General features: G+C 36.2%; 2 protein-coding genes across 2 annotated transcripts in view; both read left to right on the forward strand.

Annotated features, from left to right (window-relative positions):
* The first annotated feature begins 1,753 nt into the window (after window positions 1–1,753).
* LOC306857357 (large ribosomal subunit protein eL38-like) lies at window positions 1,754–4,461 on the forward strand. The gene is made up of 5 exons (XM_079397266.1): window positions 1,754–1,775; window positions 1,955–1,980; window positions 2,201–2,261; window positions 3,432–3,554; window positions 4,388–4,461. The coding sequence occupies exons 2-5, from the start codon at window positions 1,978–1,980 to the stop codon at window positions 4,411–4,413; spliced, it is 213 nt and encodes a 70-aa protein (XP_079253392.1). The 5' UTR covers window positions 1,754–1,775; window positions 1,955–1,977; the 3' UTR covers window positions 4,414–4,461.
* A 1,764-nt stretch (window positions 4,462–6,225) lies between these two features.
* LOC306858047 (protein tweety homolog 2-like) overlaps window positions 6,226–19,656 on the forward strand; it is a 58,297-nt gene continuing 44,866 nt past the window's right edge. The window contains exon 1 of the mRNA XM_079398408.1: window positions 6,226–6,652. Coding sequence (XP_079254534.1) covers window positions 6,524–6,652 — 129 coding nt within the window. The 5' untranslated portion in view covers window positions 6,226–6,523. The remainder of the gene's footprint in view (window positions 6,653–19,656) is intronic.

Genomic DNA, 19,656 nt, shown 5'->3' on the forward strand with positions numbered 1-19,656 from the left:
GTGGAAAAATAAAATATAGTAAGATTGAAATCTGCTCACGCTTTAATATAGGAGATTATCAGTCTGAAATATGCTTTTTTAAATTTTAAGGTTTAATGCACAACCTGCACCAAACCCACCTTCGTTAACGTCTGACTGAGGTTGGACAGGCTTTAATAAATTCCTTGAATGGAAGCAGCAAATACACGGAGCCAAATGAAGCTAATCAGCATTCTGCTCAGTGGAGGGAAGCGAGCTGTGGGATCTGCCCTATGCCTTCTACGTGGGCCGAAACGCATATGAGCCAATGGGACAGTAATTAGAGTGAGGAGGGCAGCGGTGGTGTCTACCTTTATTAATTAAGTGCAGAGAAGTTGCAGATGTCACTCAAAAATCCACCAGATGAGATGAAATACACTCAAGAGCCAGATGTGTGAATTATTGATGTGCATGTTGATGCATGACAGATGTGCGTAACTCGTTTGAACTAAAAAAACAACTATCTCATGGATTCTGCTATATCATGTATACAAGTCTATGGCTATAATCAATGCCTGTTTCATGAATGAATCACTCTTTTAAATCAGTTCTTTTCATGGTCAAGCGGGTTATATATAGGCCTCTCTCTCTCTTTCTCTTCCTTTCTCTCATTTGATTGATTGATCATTTGTGCAATCAGTGCCATGCATTATATAAAATGTTTCTCCTGTGCAATAGACATAAAGCCTTTTTATTTTATGTTTATTTAATAGTCCTATAATGATTTAAGGTTACAATTTACATATAGTCATCATTTCTTTTAAAGTTTTATACCATTTTAATCATCTTTTGTGTCTTTTTGTAAGTTAGTTTTTTTTTAATTTGTCAAATGTTATGAAGATGATGTAGAAATAATAACAACATTAACAACAACGTCTTCACTTTTTCATTTTAAATGGATAATGGTGTGATAATTATTTTACAAAATAGCCTATATATATTTCATAATAATAGGCGAGACACTGCAGGTGAATAGGGTAAAAAAAATAACATTATTAAATAAAATGAACAAATGAATAGTTATCGCCTTACCTGATAATTGTAAAAAAAATAATAATAATTGTATTACAAGTTTTCTAAAATGTTAGGTTTAAATATGCAAATAAGACATTATTTAATATATGCGCTAATTTGCATACATTTATAGAACAAAAATCTAAACACTGGATGAAGTCAGTTTTTTTTTTTTTTTTTTTGACATGAGATGCCCAAAATTAAAAACTTTTGACTCTATTTTGTCACTCAGAAAATACTTAGACAGAAAACAATATATTTTCACTATTTTTGGGGGGGAATAAAATGTTGTATATAATCAAGCAAATTATATATGAACAAGTCCCTCTGTAAAAACCTTCAGGATATAGACAGGAATAAAGATGTAAAGTTTGGTGTGTGTAAGTGCTACTGGAGATATGGCTCAGTGTAGGAGAAAAAAAAAAGTATTTTAATTTAAATCTATTGGCACGAATAGATAAAGAAACACTTAACAGTGCCCTTAGGATGTTTTCTTTCCACTAGTCTGAAAAAAAAAACACTTTATGAAAAACCAAAAAGCCTAAAATGTCAAAATTGACAGTGTTTTTGCCTGCAATGTCTCCGTTTAATAAATGGCATGATGTATTCATGCTGCACCAGTAGATGTCTCTATGAGTTTTGACTTTTGAGACCAGAGAGTCCCTCTTGAGCCACCGTAGCCGGTTTATATAACGCCTTCACGCGGAAGTCCCGCCCCTTTTCCCCTCTCGCTCGCGGGACGTGTAAGTGTTAGCATTTTAGCTCTATGAACTGAATCCATGTAAATCTGCATCAATCCGTCAATATTCAAATTTCAGTCATATGTGATGTGAAAGAACAAGTATAAATGTATCATCAAACGAAATATTTGCTAGAAGCTGTATAGAATAGCATTGTAATAAAGTGTTTTTCTGCATTGCAGGGTCGAGTCGCACCTCAAACAGAATGGTGAGATTGTGTTTATATCTGGTGTTTCTCGCTAAAGGCTAAAGTATAGAGTGCGTCAGTTTTTTGTTACAATGGAGAGTAATACAGCAGTGAATCGGTCTAAATTTAAAGATAGTAAAAATTTGTCTGGTAATGCTAGAGAAACCTTGTTTATTTTAAGATATCGAATGAAATGAGTATTAAATGTCGTAGTTTGTCTAATATGTGTTCATCTGTACAGCCACGCAAAATTGAAGAAATAAAAGATTTCCTGCTTACAGCAAGGAGGAAGGACGCCAAGTGTAAGTTTGATTTCTAATGAACCAGTCATGCTGCATGAGGTTTTCCTTTTTGTTTCTGCTGTGTGTATATATATATATATATATATATATATATATATATATATATGTGTGTACTTTTTTTTTCCGAGTTTTATGTACACTTAAGTGCAAATAGCCTGTCTTGTTGGCAAAAGCTATTTACATGAACTCCGCCCACTAATGTGTGATTGAGTTAGTCAACACTAAATAAAAGATGCTGATTCAGCCTCCGTTTCATTGGCCCAGGTGGTATGACGCATGCTGTTTAACGCGATCGACCCGAGTTCGAATCCACCTTTTGCCGAGCTTTTTTTCTCCCTTTTCAGATCTCATATTGCATCAAAGGCGTTTATTTTAAATAAAAATGAAGGAAATCAAATTTGAAAATAAAAGTATCGGGTAGGTGTAGGGAGGGCTTTATTGTCCCAATGAGGTGGCATGCATTTAATAATTTTAATAAAATAAACTATAATTTGCACTCTATACGTTATTGCGTGCTGGTTAATAATGTTTGACAATACTAAGGTGCGGGTAATTGCCGCTATTTGGAATAAGTAGTATAAACAGCTGAAAATCTTGCTATTTTAACAGTGTAAATAGCATCTATCGCTAAAAAATATACTATTTGCACTTAGAGCAAATAGCTATAGATTCCATTTAAAGTGTAAATAGAATTTTTTTTTTAACTCTGGCATGGTTTGTATGGTCTTATTGTATGGGTTATTTTGATGCTGTTTGGTGCATCTTTAAAGTAATCACTTTATTGAAGGCGATCCATCTCAGTCCTGGAGGACTGCACATTTTGGATGTCTCAATGGATGCACATTTCCGGTTCAGGAACTCTGGAAATTAGCTGATGTTACCTGTTTGCGACATCCCAAATGTTTAGTATTGCAATGTTACGAGACCAAGTTCGACAAGAACTGGCTTAAGGTTGAGCAGTTTTTGTACTGGTGGCCTGACAGGACAAAATGTTGATTAAGGACTACATTGTCATTGTGAAATTTGGTAAATGTGTTAACGTTGTCGATTATTGTAAATTTCACAAATATACAGAGTTCTAACCATATTTGGCTTCTGCATTGGTTACTACAAAAGTGTTTACTAGTATTGATGGACATTTCTCTAAATTCATGCATTGTGTTCCAACAGCTGTCAAAATCAAGAAGAACAAGGACAATGTGAAGTTCAAGGTCCGCTGCAGCAGATTTCTGTACACATTGGTCATCACAGACAAAGAGAAGGCTGAGAAGCTCAAGCAGTCCCTGCCACCAGGTGAGTCTTCAGAAACCCCACGTCAAACCGCTATATGGGCCGGTTTCATAGACAAGGCTTAGACTAAACCAGGATTAGGCCATAGTTTAGTTAGGACATTTAAGTGATTTTTATAAACGTGCTTGGAAAGAAACATTGCTGGTGTGCATCTTGAGACAAAACAAAGAACCTGATATAAGATCAGTCAGTGCACGTTTCTTTCAGTTAAAACAGCTCAGACTTAAATTTTAGTCTAGGACTAGGCTTAAGCCTTGTCTGTGAAACCGGGGGCATAATAATGCTGTTATCAATAGCAAGATAGAACCAAATCCATAAACTGGTTGCGTTTGTGCAGTATAATGCTTGTGCAGGCATTTTATCAACCTTAAGGATTTGTGCTGAATGTTTAGTTGTAGAAATTGTTTTGATAAAAAATTTAACGCACAGTGGATCTCGTTATGTGAATTAAAAAGAGTAAACCTACAAACAAATGTTAATATTTCCAGGCCCGAGGAAGTAAAGCTTTAATTTTAAAGTTGTTATTGTTTAGCTCTTAAATATTTTTTTGATGGGAACATTTTTTTGAGATCCTTAAAGTGCTTACAACTGACTGGAAAGTCATGGAAGTGTTGTGATCAAATTTGAGAAGTATGCAAGATGTCCAAACACTTTGGGCCTGTTCTGTGCCCACTGTGCATTTACACGCTTGCTAGAGCAATGATGGACCAAGTGCTGGGTTTCGCATCACAGAGACTTCAGTTCCACCGGTTCACTAACACTTACATCTGTTTCAGTTCTGGACTCTGTCCCTTCAAGGATTACTGTAAATATCACCCATTTCTCTCTCGTTTCAGGTCTGGCAGTGAAGGAGCTGAAGTAGATGTCTCTCTTGTACAAAATGTTGTAATAAAATTGGGAAAATTGAGAATGGTGTTTTGTTTGTTTCTATGCTTTTTACACTTTAGGACAGGGATCCTCAAATCTGGCCTACTCCTGCAGAGTTTAGCTCCAACCCTAATCAAACACACCTGAGCATGCATCACAGGTAGGGAAGTTAGATTAGGGTTGGAGCTAAACTCTGCAGCAGATTTGAGGAACCCTGCTTTAGGACCTGCTTGATAACAATATTTTATAGTGAAGTATTTAATGCGTCTGTGTGCTTTTTTTAGGTTGTGCAAAGTATACACTACCTTTCAGAAGTTTGGGTCAATACTTTTTTACCCTGATACTTTTATATTCACTTATTCAGCAAGAAATGACGCATGAAATTGATCAGTAAAGATGTACATAGTTACAAAAGATAATTTCAAATGCAATATGATCCTGGACCACAAAAACAGTCATAAGGGTCCATTTTTTTGAAATTGAGATTTATACTTCATCTGAAAGCTGAATAAGCTTTTATTTTGTTAGGATGGGATAATATCTGGCCGAGATACAACTATTTGAAAATCTGGAATGTAAGGGTGCAAAAAAATCTAAATACTGAGAAAATCGCATATAAAGTTGTCCATTGTTCCTAGCAATGCATATTACTGATCAAATTAAGTTTTGGTAGATTTATGGTAGGAAATATGCAACAGATGAATGATTTTTGGCTTGAAAGAAAAATCTATAATTTTGGTCCATACAGTGTATTATTGGCTATTGCTACAAATATACCCGTGCTGCTTATGACTGGCTTTGTGGTCCAGGGTCACATTTACTACAGCTTTTCTGTTATGAATCTTCTGTTATGTTTCTGTTTGTATCTCAAACAAGCTATACCCTTGTAAGTGTAATACTTCTTACAGATTTTGACTAGTTTAATTGTTTAGAAAGGCCATGGTATTTATATCCTAGTTTGTCAGCTGTGGTATTTGGCATAAAGCGAGTATAAACACATTTACAAAATATAGATTAATTATTATAGCTGACACATTTTCTCATGCCACTGATGTAGCCTTATGTCTATCTTTGATTTATTTTTATTTTTTTGGTGGGTCATTGCGTGCAAATAATGTTTAGAAATTGTTTTATGTAATCTCAAACTAAATGAAAAATAATACTGACATTTAGCAATGTCTGGCATGTTTATTAAGAGAATGTAATGCTGATATTTCATCAAATATACAGTTTTCTGTGCAAAACCATGACAACAAGATTGACGTTTTAACATCTATATAAGAACCTAACTAAGCCAACATAAGGATATTGTGTTCTTAATTATAACCTCCCTATGGAAATGAATAGAGCAGTACGCTAGCTTTTGTCTGCATCTTCACCTTCTTAAAAATCAAAAAACTAAAAATTGTGTATTTTTGTTGATGTGATAGTAAAAGTCCCCTTTGAATCCTGAAGGACACTGAATCATCACCGTTGATGTGAAATGCCCTTTATGTGTCATTCTATGTTTTATATATATATTGTACAAGTGTCTGCATTTACTTGAGTTGCCCAAAAGATGGCAGCATTGCGTTAGATATTTTCAAAGAAATGACTTAATTTAGCATTTACCTCATTTTAAGAATATTTTATTTAAATAAATAGTTCAAAGCTCCAAAAGCAATAAAATGTATTGTTTTCAATTTCTGCTGAATGTTGTTATCACCACAACAGCCACCTAAAAAAAAAAAAAAAAGTTTGGAAAGAAACTCATCCTCCCGTTCAAGCGCGAGCCCGAGTCCCAATCGTGCGCTCGTTCAAGCGCGCTCCCGAGTTCAGAGCGCACAACACGCGCAGGAATGGCTGCGGCACGAGACCGGGATATAATGCGATAATTCAACATTTCCCGTTATTTCCCATGGGTATGCGATTTGTGGGAAGTATTCAGAGATCTTCTTATGTCCCTTCAGCACTTTTGTTTGAGTACTCAGTCTCTCTAATGTCTAAATCCATGGCTTTTGTTTGAGAAGACAAGACAGCGGAGAGTAACCGGGAAAGAAACACCCAAATTGTCGGACCGTGGCCATCTGGGAAAGTGATTTATTCGTCTCGTCGACTGCTGAGGGATGTCGTCTGCACGGGTTGATTATATCGCTCCTTGGTGGACTTCCTGGCTCCATCAGTTTCCTCACGTGAATCTGAGGTTTCAGCCGTTGGATCACGCGTTTAAACCGCGAGATGAAGACTACCAGCAGGTCAGAGCTCAAACAGTCATGATGGGCTTTATGTGCTGCACTGTCACTCTTCTTCTCTGTTTGGGACTCCAGTAAGTCCATAACATGTTCAGAAGTCCTCAGTGAGAGTGTTTTCATTATGTTAGTGACCCATTAAAAACATGAATACGGTGTAACGTTAACGTTAGTGCTACACTCTAGTCAGTATTCTTGATTTTGTTTGTTTGTTTGTTCCACAGCTTGTTTCTGTTTGAGTCAATGAAGTCCTACACAAGTGCTAATTTATATTGGACAACAGTATACTTTGGAGTTTTGATTTAGTAAAATACATAAAATAATTTAAAGTGATTAATATTGGAATTACTTTTTGTATAATTACCATTGTTGTCTCTGAAAGCCCAACCATGAAGACTGTAAGAGTCTTATCAGAACATGAGACTAGTGTTATTTCAATATCATTGCGGTGCTGTTGTGGTTTTTATTCATATTTTGGAATAGTTTTCAAATTTAAGAATTTTGTGTGTTTTTGTCATTTTTATTAGTTTTTATTTTTGTTTGATTAATTTTAGTTTCAATTTTAGCACATAAAGTTAGACTGACGCATTTAGCTTAAGCATTTTAATATTTAATATCAGCAATGTTTTAATAGTTTTAGTTAACTGTAATAACCTTCTTTCTTTAACTGTCATCATGGTGTGAACCGTTCAGATTGGCTTTCCATTCTTGTTTTCTGTGAGAGATTTCAATTCCCTTTAAATGGCATAGAAATTTAACACAGGTTCATGGTTTTATGAGAAGGATTATAAGATTGCAACTTCATATCAGTTTTCAGACATCCTTAATAATATGCTTTCAGATGCACTAAGTGTCTGATTGGTGCACACACAAGAAGTAATGTTATTTTCCTGTATAACAGCCTCTTTCTGAAATGTGCATGTTTACTCTCTGGTTCAGCATGATTAAAACCTCAGTATTATGTATCTGCTGGGTTCTGGAAGCTCTATTAGGTGGCACATATTAAATAAATTGTTTCTTTGCAGTCATTGAGGGTTGAAAGTCACCGTCACGTTTCACAGCAGAACTGCATGTAATTTCGAACCAAACTTGAGTTGCTAAAACACCTATTTCCCAGACTGCAAGTTGCTTGAATCTGTGCTGCACCTGTCTTTGTGAGCGTGATGGGGGTTTTTCCGCTGACCTGTATCAACATCATGTTGATTAGAGATGGAGTGAGGGGGAATTTGAGAGAGGATGGAGGGGCAGAGTGCTCATTTATGTAGCTGTCTGTTTCTATTAAGGCAGATGGTGTAAATGGAGGCAGAGCGAGACCAGATGCTGTGGTGTGAGATCAGGCGCTCACGCTGGGTCTTCCGCCGGGGCGTTTTCACATGGCCTGAGGGATCCTCCTTCATAACCCATTTTCCCCCAGTTTGTGAATCTAAATGCTCTGTTCCCGCTGATGCTGCGATTTGAATCTTAATGTAGCTTTTCAGCAGAACAGGAAACTGGTGGGATCTCTTTCCTCTGTGGGGTTTTAGGTTTGGCCTGGGAGATTGTGCATATGAGCTCTGTGCAAAGACTGTTGTTGTGCTTTATATCTAATTGCTAACGTTTATTATGAACGCCAGGCGGATGATGTGCTCTCTATAGAGATTCAGTGTGTTTAATCGTTACCGCAATTTAGCCGACACCAAATGTTCCAAATGATTAGGAGAAAAAGATCAGTTTTGATCCATTCTTTTGTTCTGGATTTGTTCCATTTCATCCTTTGGATAGAGATTACAACATGTTTTTTGATAGTCACATTGAATTGACTAAATCACAGAGATGATTAAATTGGATCAGTATGCCAGGAAAAAAAAGAAGAAAATAATCACATCCAAAACATATACATATGTGTGTGTGTATAAACAGTATAAAATCAGTAGCAGTTATTAATTAATTTACTTGTATTTGTTTTACATTTATTGTTATTTAATAAATTAATTTTAGTTTTTGAAACATACTATAAACATACTCCACAGAGTGTAAAGTCCGTTATTTTATTTATGTATTTTTTTGCTTTTATTTCTTATTTGACACTGACCCAAGTGAAAGTACTTCTGCTATGCTTAGATCTAGATTGCTCAATGAGCAGGTCCAGATGGAATCTGCAGATGCTTTTTGTGCATCATCTGTGCTGATTTTGGGAGAAAATCTGTGGAATAAATTTAAACATGGTCCAATATTATAAAACACAGCTTTCTTTGTGGGATTTTATGGACGCAGATCCCTTCTGGGCCTGTCAGTGAGTACAGCAGCTAAGTAGACATCAGATCCAGAAAGGACCAATCATCAGGTTATGCCTGAGTGGATTTGTGTTTGTGTGTTAGATCAGTCAAAGGTCATCATCTGTCCATATGATTCACTTATTTCCTGTGGGGTTGAATTGCTTACAGCTGTTTTTTTTTCTCCCCATTCCTGACAGAGGATGCATCTGCTGTGTGCTCAGCAATTTATTTATGGACAGCTGCAGATATTTACTTGCTGTTTTTGTGGTTAAAGTTATTGTGATGTGCAAGTAATGTGCCAACATTTTGAATAAAAACTACATTTGTACATTTTCTGAAGTGTTATGGATGTTTGCTAGGGTGTTGTGTGCTGTTGATGGGTGTTTTTTTTTTTTTTTTTTACTGGCCCATGTCAAAAGAGTTCATATGTGATAGTCATTAGACCTCTAAAGACGTCTCCTCATCGAGCTGCTTGATTTGAGGGATTATTAATGTCTTTAGCATAAACTGTGCAAGATGAGTACATTGCTTGTTTAATACTTAAGGGTCAAGTTCAAATCACTGCGCATAAGCAATACTAATAGTAATGGTTGCCTTAGCAAACACCACTAAAAATGATGAGAGTGAAGGGTTATTATTTTCAGATGCAGATGGGCTCACTGAATCATACTGAAATTCTCAGTCATCTGACTCATCTGACCCTCAGGTGGAATGATGCGCTATTTAAGACAAATTTGAAATGGTACGGATGTACCCAGTGATATCACAGGCTGCGTTCCATTCAGTTTGGAATTTCCAATGCAATTTCATCAAACTTTTCGTCAGACCAAATGATAAACAGTTGTTCCAAACTTGTATGACTTCATGAAAAGAGAAGAATTTGCTTGCAATCCATGCAATTGCAATGTACTGCATGCAAAGAATGGAAAAAACTGAGTCTTTTAGATTTCAAAAAGGATGCAGAAGCACCATTGAAGTGCTTTTTTGTTCTGTTTGTGGTCTATAGTCTTCTAAAGGCATGCAATAACTTTGTGTGATGATTAAGTCATTGCCTGATATCTTCTCCTCCAGTAAGCTGTTAACTAGAGTCTGCTTCATTGAGTTGGCTGATTCATGAACGGATCAATCTGACAGGTGAACTGAATCAACCGATTCATTGAAAAGATGCATCAAGGAGAACAGATTTAGTTTTTTTCCTTACACAGCTTCAGAAGACACTTTCATATTGTTATGGTACTTTTGCTTGCTTTTTGCTCAGAAAGCCTCAGTGTCAGTTACTGGTATTGTACGAAAATACAAAATTCTTTACAATTCTCCTTTTGTTTTCACTTCCTTGTTTCTTTCTCCCTTTTATATTTCAGTTCAATATTTCAGTTCGGCAACGCTTGTCTTTTTATATATACAGTACATTTAACAACACAGTAAATATGTAATCAGATGTAAGTGTTATTTGGAGAAAAGACTGATTTTAGAGAGGCTTCTCTCTGCTTGAATTGATGACTTCAATATCAAATTGTCCCTTAGATTATAAACAGGTTATGGATCAATGTGAGGCATGTAGAGGCCATATCTTTTATTTTTTAATATGACCAGTTATAGCTTATTCAGGGCATCACATTTGCACTTCTTCCAACAGTTCTGATGTTTGGCCAATATTTCTTGCCATGACTTTGGTGTCAAGCCTTTTTGTTTGCTGAAAGTCCTTATTTATTGTCTCCCTTAGGCTCCGTTTTATCACTTCAGACCTGAACCATGCATGGCACTTCTTCAGTTTTAGATGTAAGATGAGAGAAAAGCCCTGGTCTTGATTTATCAGCCGTCTCTTCCATTATTTTTCTTGCAGGCCTGGTTGTGTCAGCAGCCTTTTAAGTATTTTCTGCAGCTGATTCTGGGTGGGCCAGGTTTCTATAAAACCCACAAAGATTTTATCAGGAAAAAACTAAAAATCCCAAAAAAGGATGCGAAAGCTGTGTGTTAAACCACATTGACCTACTAAATCAGGCCGATCAGATACACCAGAGATCTACAGTTTGTTTTTGGGTAGTTTAGGATATAAATATTTAGTTTATGTTTGACATGGTACTAAGTCAAGAGCTCATTGGCCTTTTGCAAGTAAGCAGTAAAGCTCATGCTTTAACATCTTGTCTGTATTTTGAATCCATATAGTAGCAAGCAAGACAATATTACCTAGTGTAATGATGGTGGTGTGGTCAAGTTGAGAGAAAAGACAATTGTCAGCTTGTGGTATTTGGGTCAGAAATGTTAGTAAAGTATTGGAAGTCTCAGTGAATAGTGTAATTGTACGTAATGGAATGTATTGCATGTTCTCCAAGCTCACTCATAGTCAATGTACTGTTGCATCACTCTCTTATTGAGATGCACGGCAAGAGCATGATTGTTTAATATTTAATTGTAAAGTTAAGTATTAACTTTTATTACTTCATTTTAATATTATGCATTGAATTGTGCATGTATTGCGTGATATTTCAATTTCCCAAACAGCTCAGAGACCGGCTGTTTCATCAGTTTTGTAATCCATCACTTATACTTCATGTTATTGTTGAAGGAGCCTTACCTTCACAAAGGGTTTAAGATGGGGGGGGGTTAATAAAAATAAGTTAATATAAAGTTAATATAAGTATTAACTACAAATACTGTTCAAAAGTTGGGGTCGATGAGATGTTTTTGAAACGAGTCTCTTATGCTCACCAAGGCTGCTTTTATTTGATCAAATATACAGTAAAACAGTATATGCTGATTTGGTGCTCAAGAAACATTTCTAATACTATTATTGTTTCTTTGTGCATGTAACATGGAACGCTGCAGAGCCCTTATCATCTTTCTTTCCTCCTATCTGTCTTTCTTTTTTGTTTCTTTATTCACCCAAAGCCCATGACCTGCTCCGCTCTGAGTTAATGATGTCCCAGCTGTGAGGTTGGGGAGGTTCACTCGAGCGCACTGTGTTGGAAAAGCCCCCCGAGGTTGCCCCTGGACCCCGTACTCCCTTTCAAAAGCACTGTAGGAAAGATGAGTGAGGTTGACTAGTCCATTGAGGACCTTCCTCAAGGCTTGCCTATGCATTCCTGTAAAAACCCAGTCATCCAGGCCCCTCATGGCCCTGCCTTGATCCAACACTGGAATCTTCTCAAATATGCTGGTATATTGTTCATTGAAACTATTTGCAGCTTTTTGTTCTCTTAGATCTTGGAAATTACCTGGAGATTACATTGACATATGTTTGAATAATTTTTTTCATCGACATTTAATGGCAGTTTTAATAATACGGTGTCTTTCCCTCAGGCATATTACGCCATTTCATCATGTAAAATATGTAATTCTGTACCTCACAGAGCATAAAACTGTAAAATTGTAGACTTCTGATCAGGAGGTTGATGGTGTCACTGATCGCGAGTGTAGATCTCTCACAGCTCCCAGCAGATGGGTGTCAATGCGCTCCACACAGCTGTTCTCCACCTGCTGTGACCATCACATAGCTGAAGTTTGGCTCAGAACTTCCACAGAAAGCACATCCACCACTTAGCTGCACAAAATATGGCTGAATCCCAGTTTGCATACTTCTACCAAGTACAAAAGTTCATATTGCACTGGTGATGACATACTAGTATTGAGCGGTTTCATTCATATGGTATGAAATTGCCATATGGTATGTAACCCATTGAAGAACCATCTCAAACTTTGGACAATGTTTTACTGTGACAAATCTGAAAGGCCATCCAGACTGACAGTGTTTTGCAGAGACATTCATTCAGAGATGTGGTCAGAGATGTTCAGCCACATGAGTGACGGTGACCGTTGGAGATCCAAGTTGAGCTCCTTGGAAACTTGGCAACCTCTAGTGCTGTCAGTGTGAACTGGGCCTGAGATTTTTCCTAACTAACCATGACAAGTGATGAGACATCTTGGTTTCTATTTCTGTAGAATTGGGTATCCTTGCCCGCAGTGGAATCTCATTGGTCTAAAATCTGCTCGTTAGGACTGTATGTTAAGCATCAGAAATGTTCTGATTGGCAGTGATGTTGTCATATCACTCAGCATTTTTGCTTTCAGTGTAGGCTAACAGTTTTCATGTCACTGGAAACTTGTCAGCTTGTGCCTGGTTAGGATGCAGGATAACGGTTTATTATGTATAACTTTGAGTTTGTGTGGTAGATTCATATTTTGTAATTGATGAAAATTAAATTGTTGAATTCAATGTTGAAAGCTGCATTAGAAACAGTGATACTTGTGTGATACAGTAATGCAGCATTTATTTCATATGGAAATCTTTTGTAATATAAATGCCTTTACCGACACGTTTGATCAATTTAATGCACACTTGCTGAATAAAAGTATCTAAGTAACTCAATTTGCATATACACACACATGTTTTTTGTTTGTTTTTTAAGAAACAAAATGTAGGTTTACTAGCTCAGGGAGGAAATAAAATGAGAGTGAAAAGTGGACTTCTGGGTCACAGAATCCACAGAATCTTGTTTTATACTAAGTTTTAATTTAATGATCACTTGCATGAATGCACACTTTAAAAAATCCACTGGAAATAATACACAATCTGGCCTTTTTCACACACTACTCTCAACGTGCTATGATTTCAGTTCCTGTTTCCTATATTTGGCATGGTCTTTTTTACACTAGAGACAGGATCCTGGTTTGATAAGTCTCAGTGTTGTCCTAAACCTGTAGGGCTCCTCAGCAAACAGTGTAAACTTTGAACAAGTATCATGTTGGAGCAGCTTGGTTTACATTCTCACATATCCCTGTCAAACTGGAATTTCTAGAAATCATAGACCACTTTCCCTAGAAACCTGACCTGAGATCAGTCATCTATTTCCGCCATGAGAAAATATTCTGTCTTGGCTTGTTTAAAGGTCCCAAACTCCAGTATTTGACTCTTGTTTGCCTCTATAGAGATCTTCCCTCAGGCAGCAAACAGTACTTGATTCTGCCCTGTTTGTTCCTCGAAGCTTAAAGGCTTTGTCTGTTGTACCTCATTCACGTCCAGTTTTACAGCCCGCTTATTCATGAGGACGGTGTGATTGGCGCTTGAAAAGGGTGTTTTATCCGGGCTGGTAGCCAGCTATGCTCAGGTTGAGCTGTATGTCAATGACCCCCAGGGAAATTCGGCCTGTGAATGTAGTGGACACACTATGCAAACAAGCTGAAGAACACCACAGAGTAGTTTACTGAGTCACTGAACTGAAAGATTGTTGAAAGATATGAAAAGTGTTTGTAGGAAAAAATGTGTGCGCCTAAATCATTTTGAAATCAGACCTATGTATCCATTTCCAAAAATAAAACGAAGCCAGATGCAGTTCAAATTTCGCCTGTATAGCATTTGATAGATGGTTTACACAAAAATATAAAGTAGCAGCAAAACAATTTTTTTTCTACATGATGAGAAACATAATAATAGGAAGTGTTCTTGAGCAGCAAATCAGCATATTATTTATGAAGGATCATGTGACACTGAAGACTGGAGTAATGATGCTGCCATTATGGAAATATATTACATTTTAAAGTTTATTCAAATGGAGTTATTTAAAATTGTAATAATATTTCACAATATTGTGGTTTTTAGTGTATTTTTGACCAAATACGTGCAGCCTGGGTGCAAAAACATTAAAATCTTACCAACCTCAAACTTTCAAATGCTGCTGTTTATAATATGAATTCATGAATTTAATAATGTCTTTCAGTGCTATTAATTTCAGGTACTATAAAGTGTTACCTTTGTAAAATCATTATGGCAGCGGTATAGATACATTAAGGGTCAGCTGCTATACATTCTTGTGAGACTACTAGATGCTGAATGTGCATACGGTATATATGACACTGTCATCACATTCTGAATGAATAAGCAATGTTCAGCACTCATTTCCTTAAGGCTTCAATTAAACTTTATTCTATCAAACAAGAGAGATGCTGAGCACTTCATTCCTGGAGAAAGATAGCAGTGTGACTGAGAGGCGGTGGGTGGCTGTGAGTGAGGATGTGCAGAAATTGTGTTCACATGGGCTGCGCTGTGTCCTTTGTTCTCTATCATGGAGACTGCCATGCCACTTTTTTCCCATAATCCTCTGTTTCAACCCCTTTTATCCCTCCCTTGTGCCTCTTTTCTTTCACACCATCCTCTCCACCCTCCTTCCCAGCTCCGCTTTTGTGTTTCCCCACCTCTTTACTGTTCTTTCTTCTTTCCCCACCCGTCCTTCTCTCGCCTGCCTATTTTATTTTTGCCTAGACTTCTCTCTATACGCTTGGATAAGATGGATGGACTGCAGAAATTGAATGATACAAGTAATGGAAAAACAAAAAAGTGGAAGAGACAGGGTGGTTGCTTTTCAACCACAGCGGAGCAGAAACAAACAACATTATAGAAGACCTGTCAGCAGCATTCCCCTTATTTACATTCATAGTCTTAACAAGCACAGAAAAGCTTGCCGCTTTCTGAAGAGCTGCATTGTCAGACCTCGCTCATTTAGAGTCAACATGAAACAACAATCGCAGCCAATTTTGCATATAGGCTAGAATGTAAAAAATATTTTTTCACAGTTGTAAATAAAACAGATAAAATACTATTTCAGACTTATTTTTTTATTAATTCAGTGTGCTAAATGTTTTTTGTTTTTTGTAGTAATTTCTGAGTAAAAAATACTTCTACATCAGTTGTTTTTCATTGTATAATTTAATGCATTTCTGAGTAACACATGTTCAGTTGGGACAAAATGTGGGATGGGACTTGATTTTATCATGTAGGGTAAACGTACCTGTTAAGCTCACGTACCTAATAAGCACACTTCCATTTTTGAGATCAGATTATAAAAATAAAAAATAAATTCATTATCCTTATTGATGTCTTAACCAATTGATATTTTTGTAACTATATACCTCCTATAATTTCAAGTCAATCAGATCATTGCACACTGAGATATGGGTCTCCATGTGTTCACTCTGTCTGGCGGCTTTTTTGAAAGCTATCTAAAAACCTTCACCAAAAGAGGAGCTCCTTAAATGTGCGTTTTTTAGATGTTTAAGCGTTTATTTTGTGTAGGTTTCACTACTTATTGTAAAATTAAGAGATTAATATTTAGACTTTTGCATATTATAACCAGGAACTTGGATGTGGAAAATAACTACATTAGATCCAAAAGATAGTTTTAGCAACACAGCGCGGATGCTACAGAACACAGTTAGCTGACTAGCTATATCAAATTGTGTGCTACGCTAACATATTACTGGCTTGTACTTTTACATCCATAATATTATAAATTGACAGTTTATTGCTGGTCTGTCGTTTTACACTGCTGTAATTTTTCAAGATTTCATATTTTAAGGTGAGCTTAAAGGGTGCACTACTATGAAAATACACAGCTTCAGTGTGACATCAGTAAGAAAAAGTATAATTTCATAGATATTGTTAATAATCGTTGTTCATATTAAACTATTTATGAACTTAATACATGACCTAGACTATTTATTTAGCAAAATACTGTCATTTTAATAAATATTACATATAATATTACATAATTTATTAAAAATGGTTGCTGCTCCAATTAAGCTCTCTTTAAGCTCTTTCACATTGAACGTCTATGTAAATACTTCATAAACAGACTTTAAATATAATCTGATGGTTGTCACTTTAAGTTAAGTTAATCGATTTTCTATGGATTCTGTCAACTCAATCTGCAGACTGGCTCTGACTGGCAACTAGCATCAACTTCTCCAGACTGTAAATCTGTGGAAAATCGGGGCACAAATCGTGTAGTGTATTCCAGTCATAAGAGAATATAGATAAGTTGACATCCATTTAAAAAGAGGTTGCATAATGAGGCTAGTTTCTGTATTCATCCCCATGAATTGAATGTTTTATTGGTTTGTTTTATTTGATTTTTGAATGTGTGTCACTTAGCTGAACGTGGACTAGTATAGATGTTGGTATGTGCTTAGATGACACTTCATTATGAATATATAACTGATCGACTTGAATGCCTTGTTGCTTGGTTTTAGTGTTCTGGCTTTTTTTTTTTTTTTTTGTGATTGACTTTGTACCTTCAAAAATACATGTATATTTACTAATATTATTTAAAAATGTTCCTTAAAATAAAAAATAATTTTTAATAAAACATGATGTGAGCTTAATGTGAACAGGGGTGTGCTTAAAAGGTACAAAAATTGACCTATTAAGCACAGCCAGACTTTTTGAATTTAATGATGTATATCTTAATTTAAATGCTTTTGTCATTTAAAATAAAATTTAATATTTTTGTGTGAGAGATTGATATTTTATTTGAACATAACTTTTTGTACTGAAACCAATATCTTGTGCACTACAAATGTCTCATTGTAGATTTTGGTGAGCTTAATAGGTACGTTTACCCTAAATTTACTGGAGAGCAGTTGAAAATTAAACACGTAATTTAGGTTTTACATTTTAATAAAAACATATTGACATGTTCCCATTATGAATTGATCACCGTAAGGATGATTAATGAGAAAGTAAATCGATGAAGATTTGTTTTCTAAAACATGTTTTTTTTTTAGAAATTAGCTTTCTGTGGTCATGGAATATCAGGGGATTTTTTTAAAATTGGGACTTTCATATACAGTCATGGCCAAAAATATCGGTACCCTTGGTAAATATGATCAAAGAAATTAATCTGTATTGTTAATCCTTTTGATCTTTAATAAAAAAATAAATGTTTTTAAATCTAACCTTTCAGTGAATAATAAAAATTTAAAATGGGGGGAAATATCATTATGAAATAAAGGTTTTTCTCAAATACACGTTGGACACAATTATTGGCACTCCTAGAAATTCTTATGAGTAAAATATCTCTGAAGTATATTCCCATTCATATTCACAATTGTGAGCACTCCAGGGTGATTATGAATATATGAAATTATCCAGCCATGGCTTCCTGTTTCACAGAAATATAAATAGGAGGGAAAACAAAGCCCAAATTACCTTAATCATTCATCACAATGAGAAAACCCAAAGAATATATTTCTGATGTGCAGCAAAAGATAATTGAGCTTCACAAATTAGTGAAGTGGCTTTAAGAAAAGAGCTAGAGCAGGGAAAATTCCCATTTCCACCATCAGGGCAATAATTAGGAATTTCCAATCAACATAAAATGTTACGAAACTGCCTGGAAGAGGACGTGTGTCTCTCCAAGGACCACAGCTGGAGAATTGCATAAAATAGTTGTCTCGGGGTCAGAAAACCTTAAAAAAAATTGCCAAACATCCCCTACATCACTACATGTTGTTTGGGAGGGTTTCAAGAAAAATTCTCCTAGCTCATCCAAAAACAAACTCCAGCATATTCAGTTATCCGATACGACTGGAACCTCAAATGGGACTGGCTTCTATGGTCAGATGAAACAAAAAAAAAATTATCTTTTTAGCAGCAAACACTCCAGATGGGTTTGGTGAACAGAGGGATAAAAAGTACCCCATGTGTACAATTAGGGCTGGGCGATTTTTCAGATTTTATCGATTCATTCGAATTTAATGTTTTGCCACGATTTTATTTTTTATAAATCGAGGAATCGCGATTTTGAATTGAAAAATTACCAGCCGTTAGAATTAGACACTTTGACAATATGCCATTGATAACCTAGTAAAGAATTGAACGATCCAACCGCATGTCGGCGCACATGATTAACCACTCACGTGAGACACGCTCATATGGCTAGGCGTCGTTCTCTATTATAGATCCTCAGTGCTAGCGCCATTCACACAAAGCGTGCTTTTTTTTTAGTGTGATGCAGGCAGTGGAATAGGACAAAATACCAGAAGATGGGCGTGAACTTCTTTTAACTTGAGCGCCGCATTTTTATAATGCCGTTTCTAGGGCTGTAATCAACCAAAGAAAATCTTGGTCGACTGAAGTCCTGAAACTTTCGACTAAAAATCGACTAAAAATGACGTTGTGGAGAGAAAAAAAACGTACGTTACATTAATTAGATACGCACTGTGCTCAGTACTTGGTAGCCTTGTTGTCTGCCTAAATTAATTATAAATAAACATAAAAAACTAATAGGCTATTTGCAGTATATTAAATCGTTTTTGACCTAATTATTTTGCACTGAAATGAGTCTGACACACGAGTCTGTCGTCTCTGACAGCGGTGCATCACGTGCACCTGCGCAATATCATAGCCTGTGATTTCTGAAAACAGTACTATGTTGTCAACTAGTGATATCACAAGAACTTTTGAGGAATGTGCAACATAATTTAGAAAATTATTTTTGTCATATGTTATAAGTATAACTGTCAGACACTATCATTTCAGCCGCTCTGCGCAGCTCGCACAGAGCGAGGCTGAAGATAAGAGCTCAGCTTCGCGGCTGAGACACGAATAGACTTAAAGCTTTTACTCTTAATAAACACAAAAGGCGCGTCCACTTTAATAAAAAAAGAATATTTATTAAACAAACAAGAGCAGAAACCAAATAAAGTGCATAACTGAAAAATAAAGCATCTTAGGCTCAAAACTAACACAAACAGTGGGCACAGCGCAATTGCGCAATATTGTGAGAACTGAGAACTGATCGCGCGCTGTGTGAGAACTGAGAAAGTGGAGCACTTCTATCAGAGTGATTCCGCCTATCGCGCCTTCACTAACTTTAAGTTAATCAACAACGAATTGTGACTCCTGGGAAAAACGGGATGTCTGGTCACCCTATCCCTATAACCATTCAGTTGCTGAGGCCATTGTTTCAGATCGCTAGTTTG

This window comes from Barbus barbus (assembly GCF_936440315.1).
Source record: "Barbus barbus genome assembly, chromosome: 38".
NCBI classification, from domain to species: domain Eukaryota; kingdom Metazoa; phylum Chordata; class Actinopteri; order Cypriniformes; family Cyprinidae; genus Barbus; species Barbus barbus.

Excerpts from the sequence above, each read along its gene's own strand:
- LOC306857357 (XM_079397266.1), top strand. Across the intron at positions 2,262-3,431 it reads AAGGAGGAAGGACGCCAAGT|CTGTCAAAATCAAGAAGAAC; the intron begins GTAAGTTTGATT and ends GTGTTCCAACAG. Across the intron at positions 3,555-4,387 it reads CAAGCAGTCCCTGCCACCAG|GTCTGGCAGTGAAGGAGCTG; the intron begins GTGAGTCTTCAG and ends CTCTCGTTTCAG.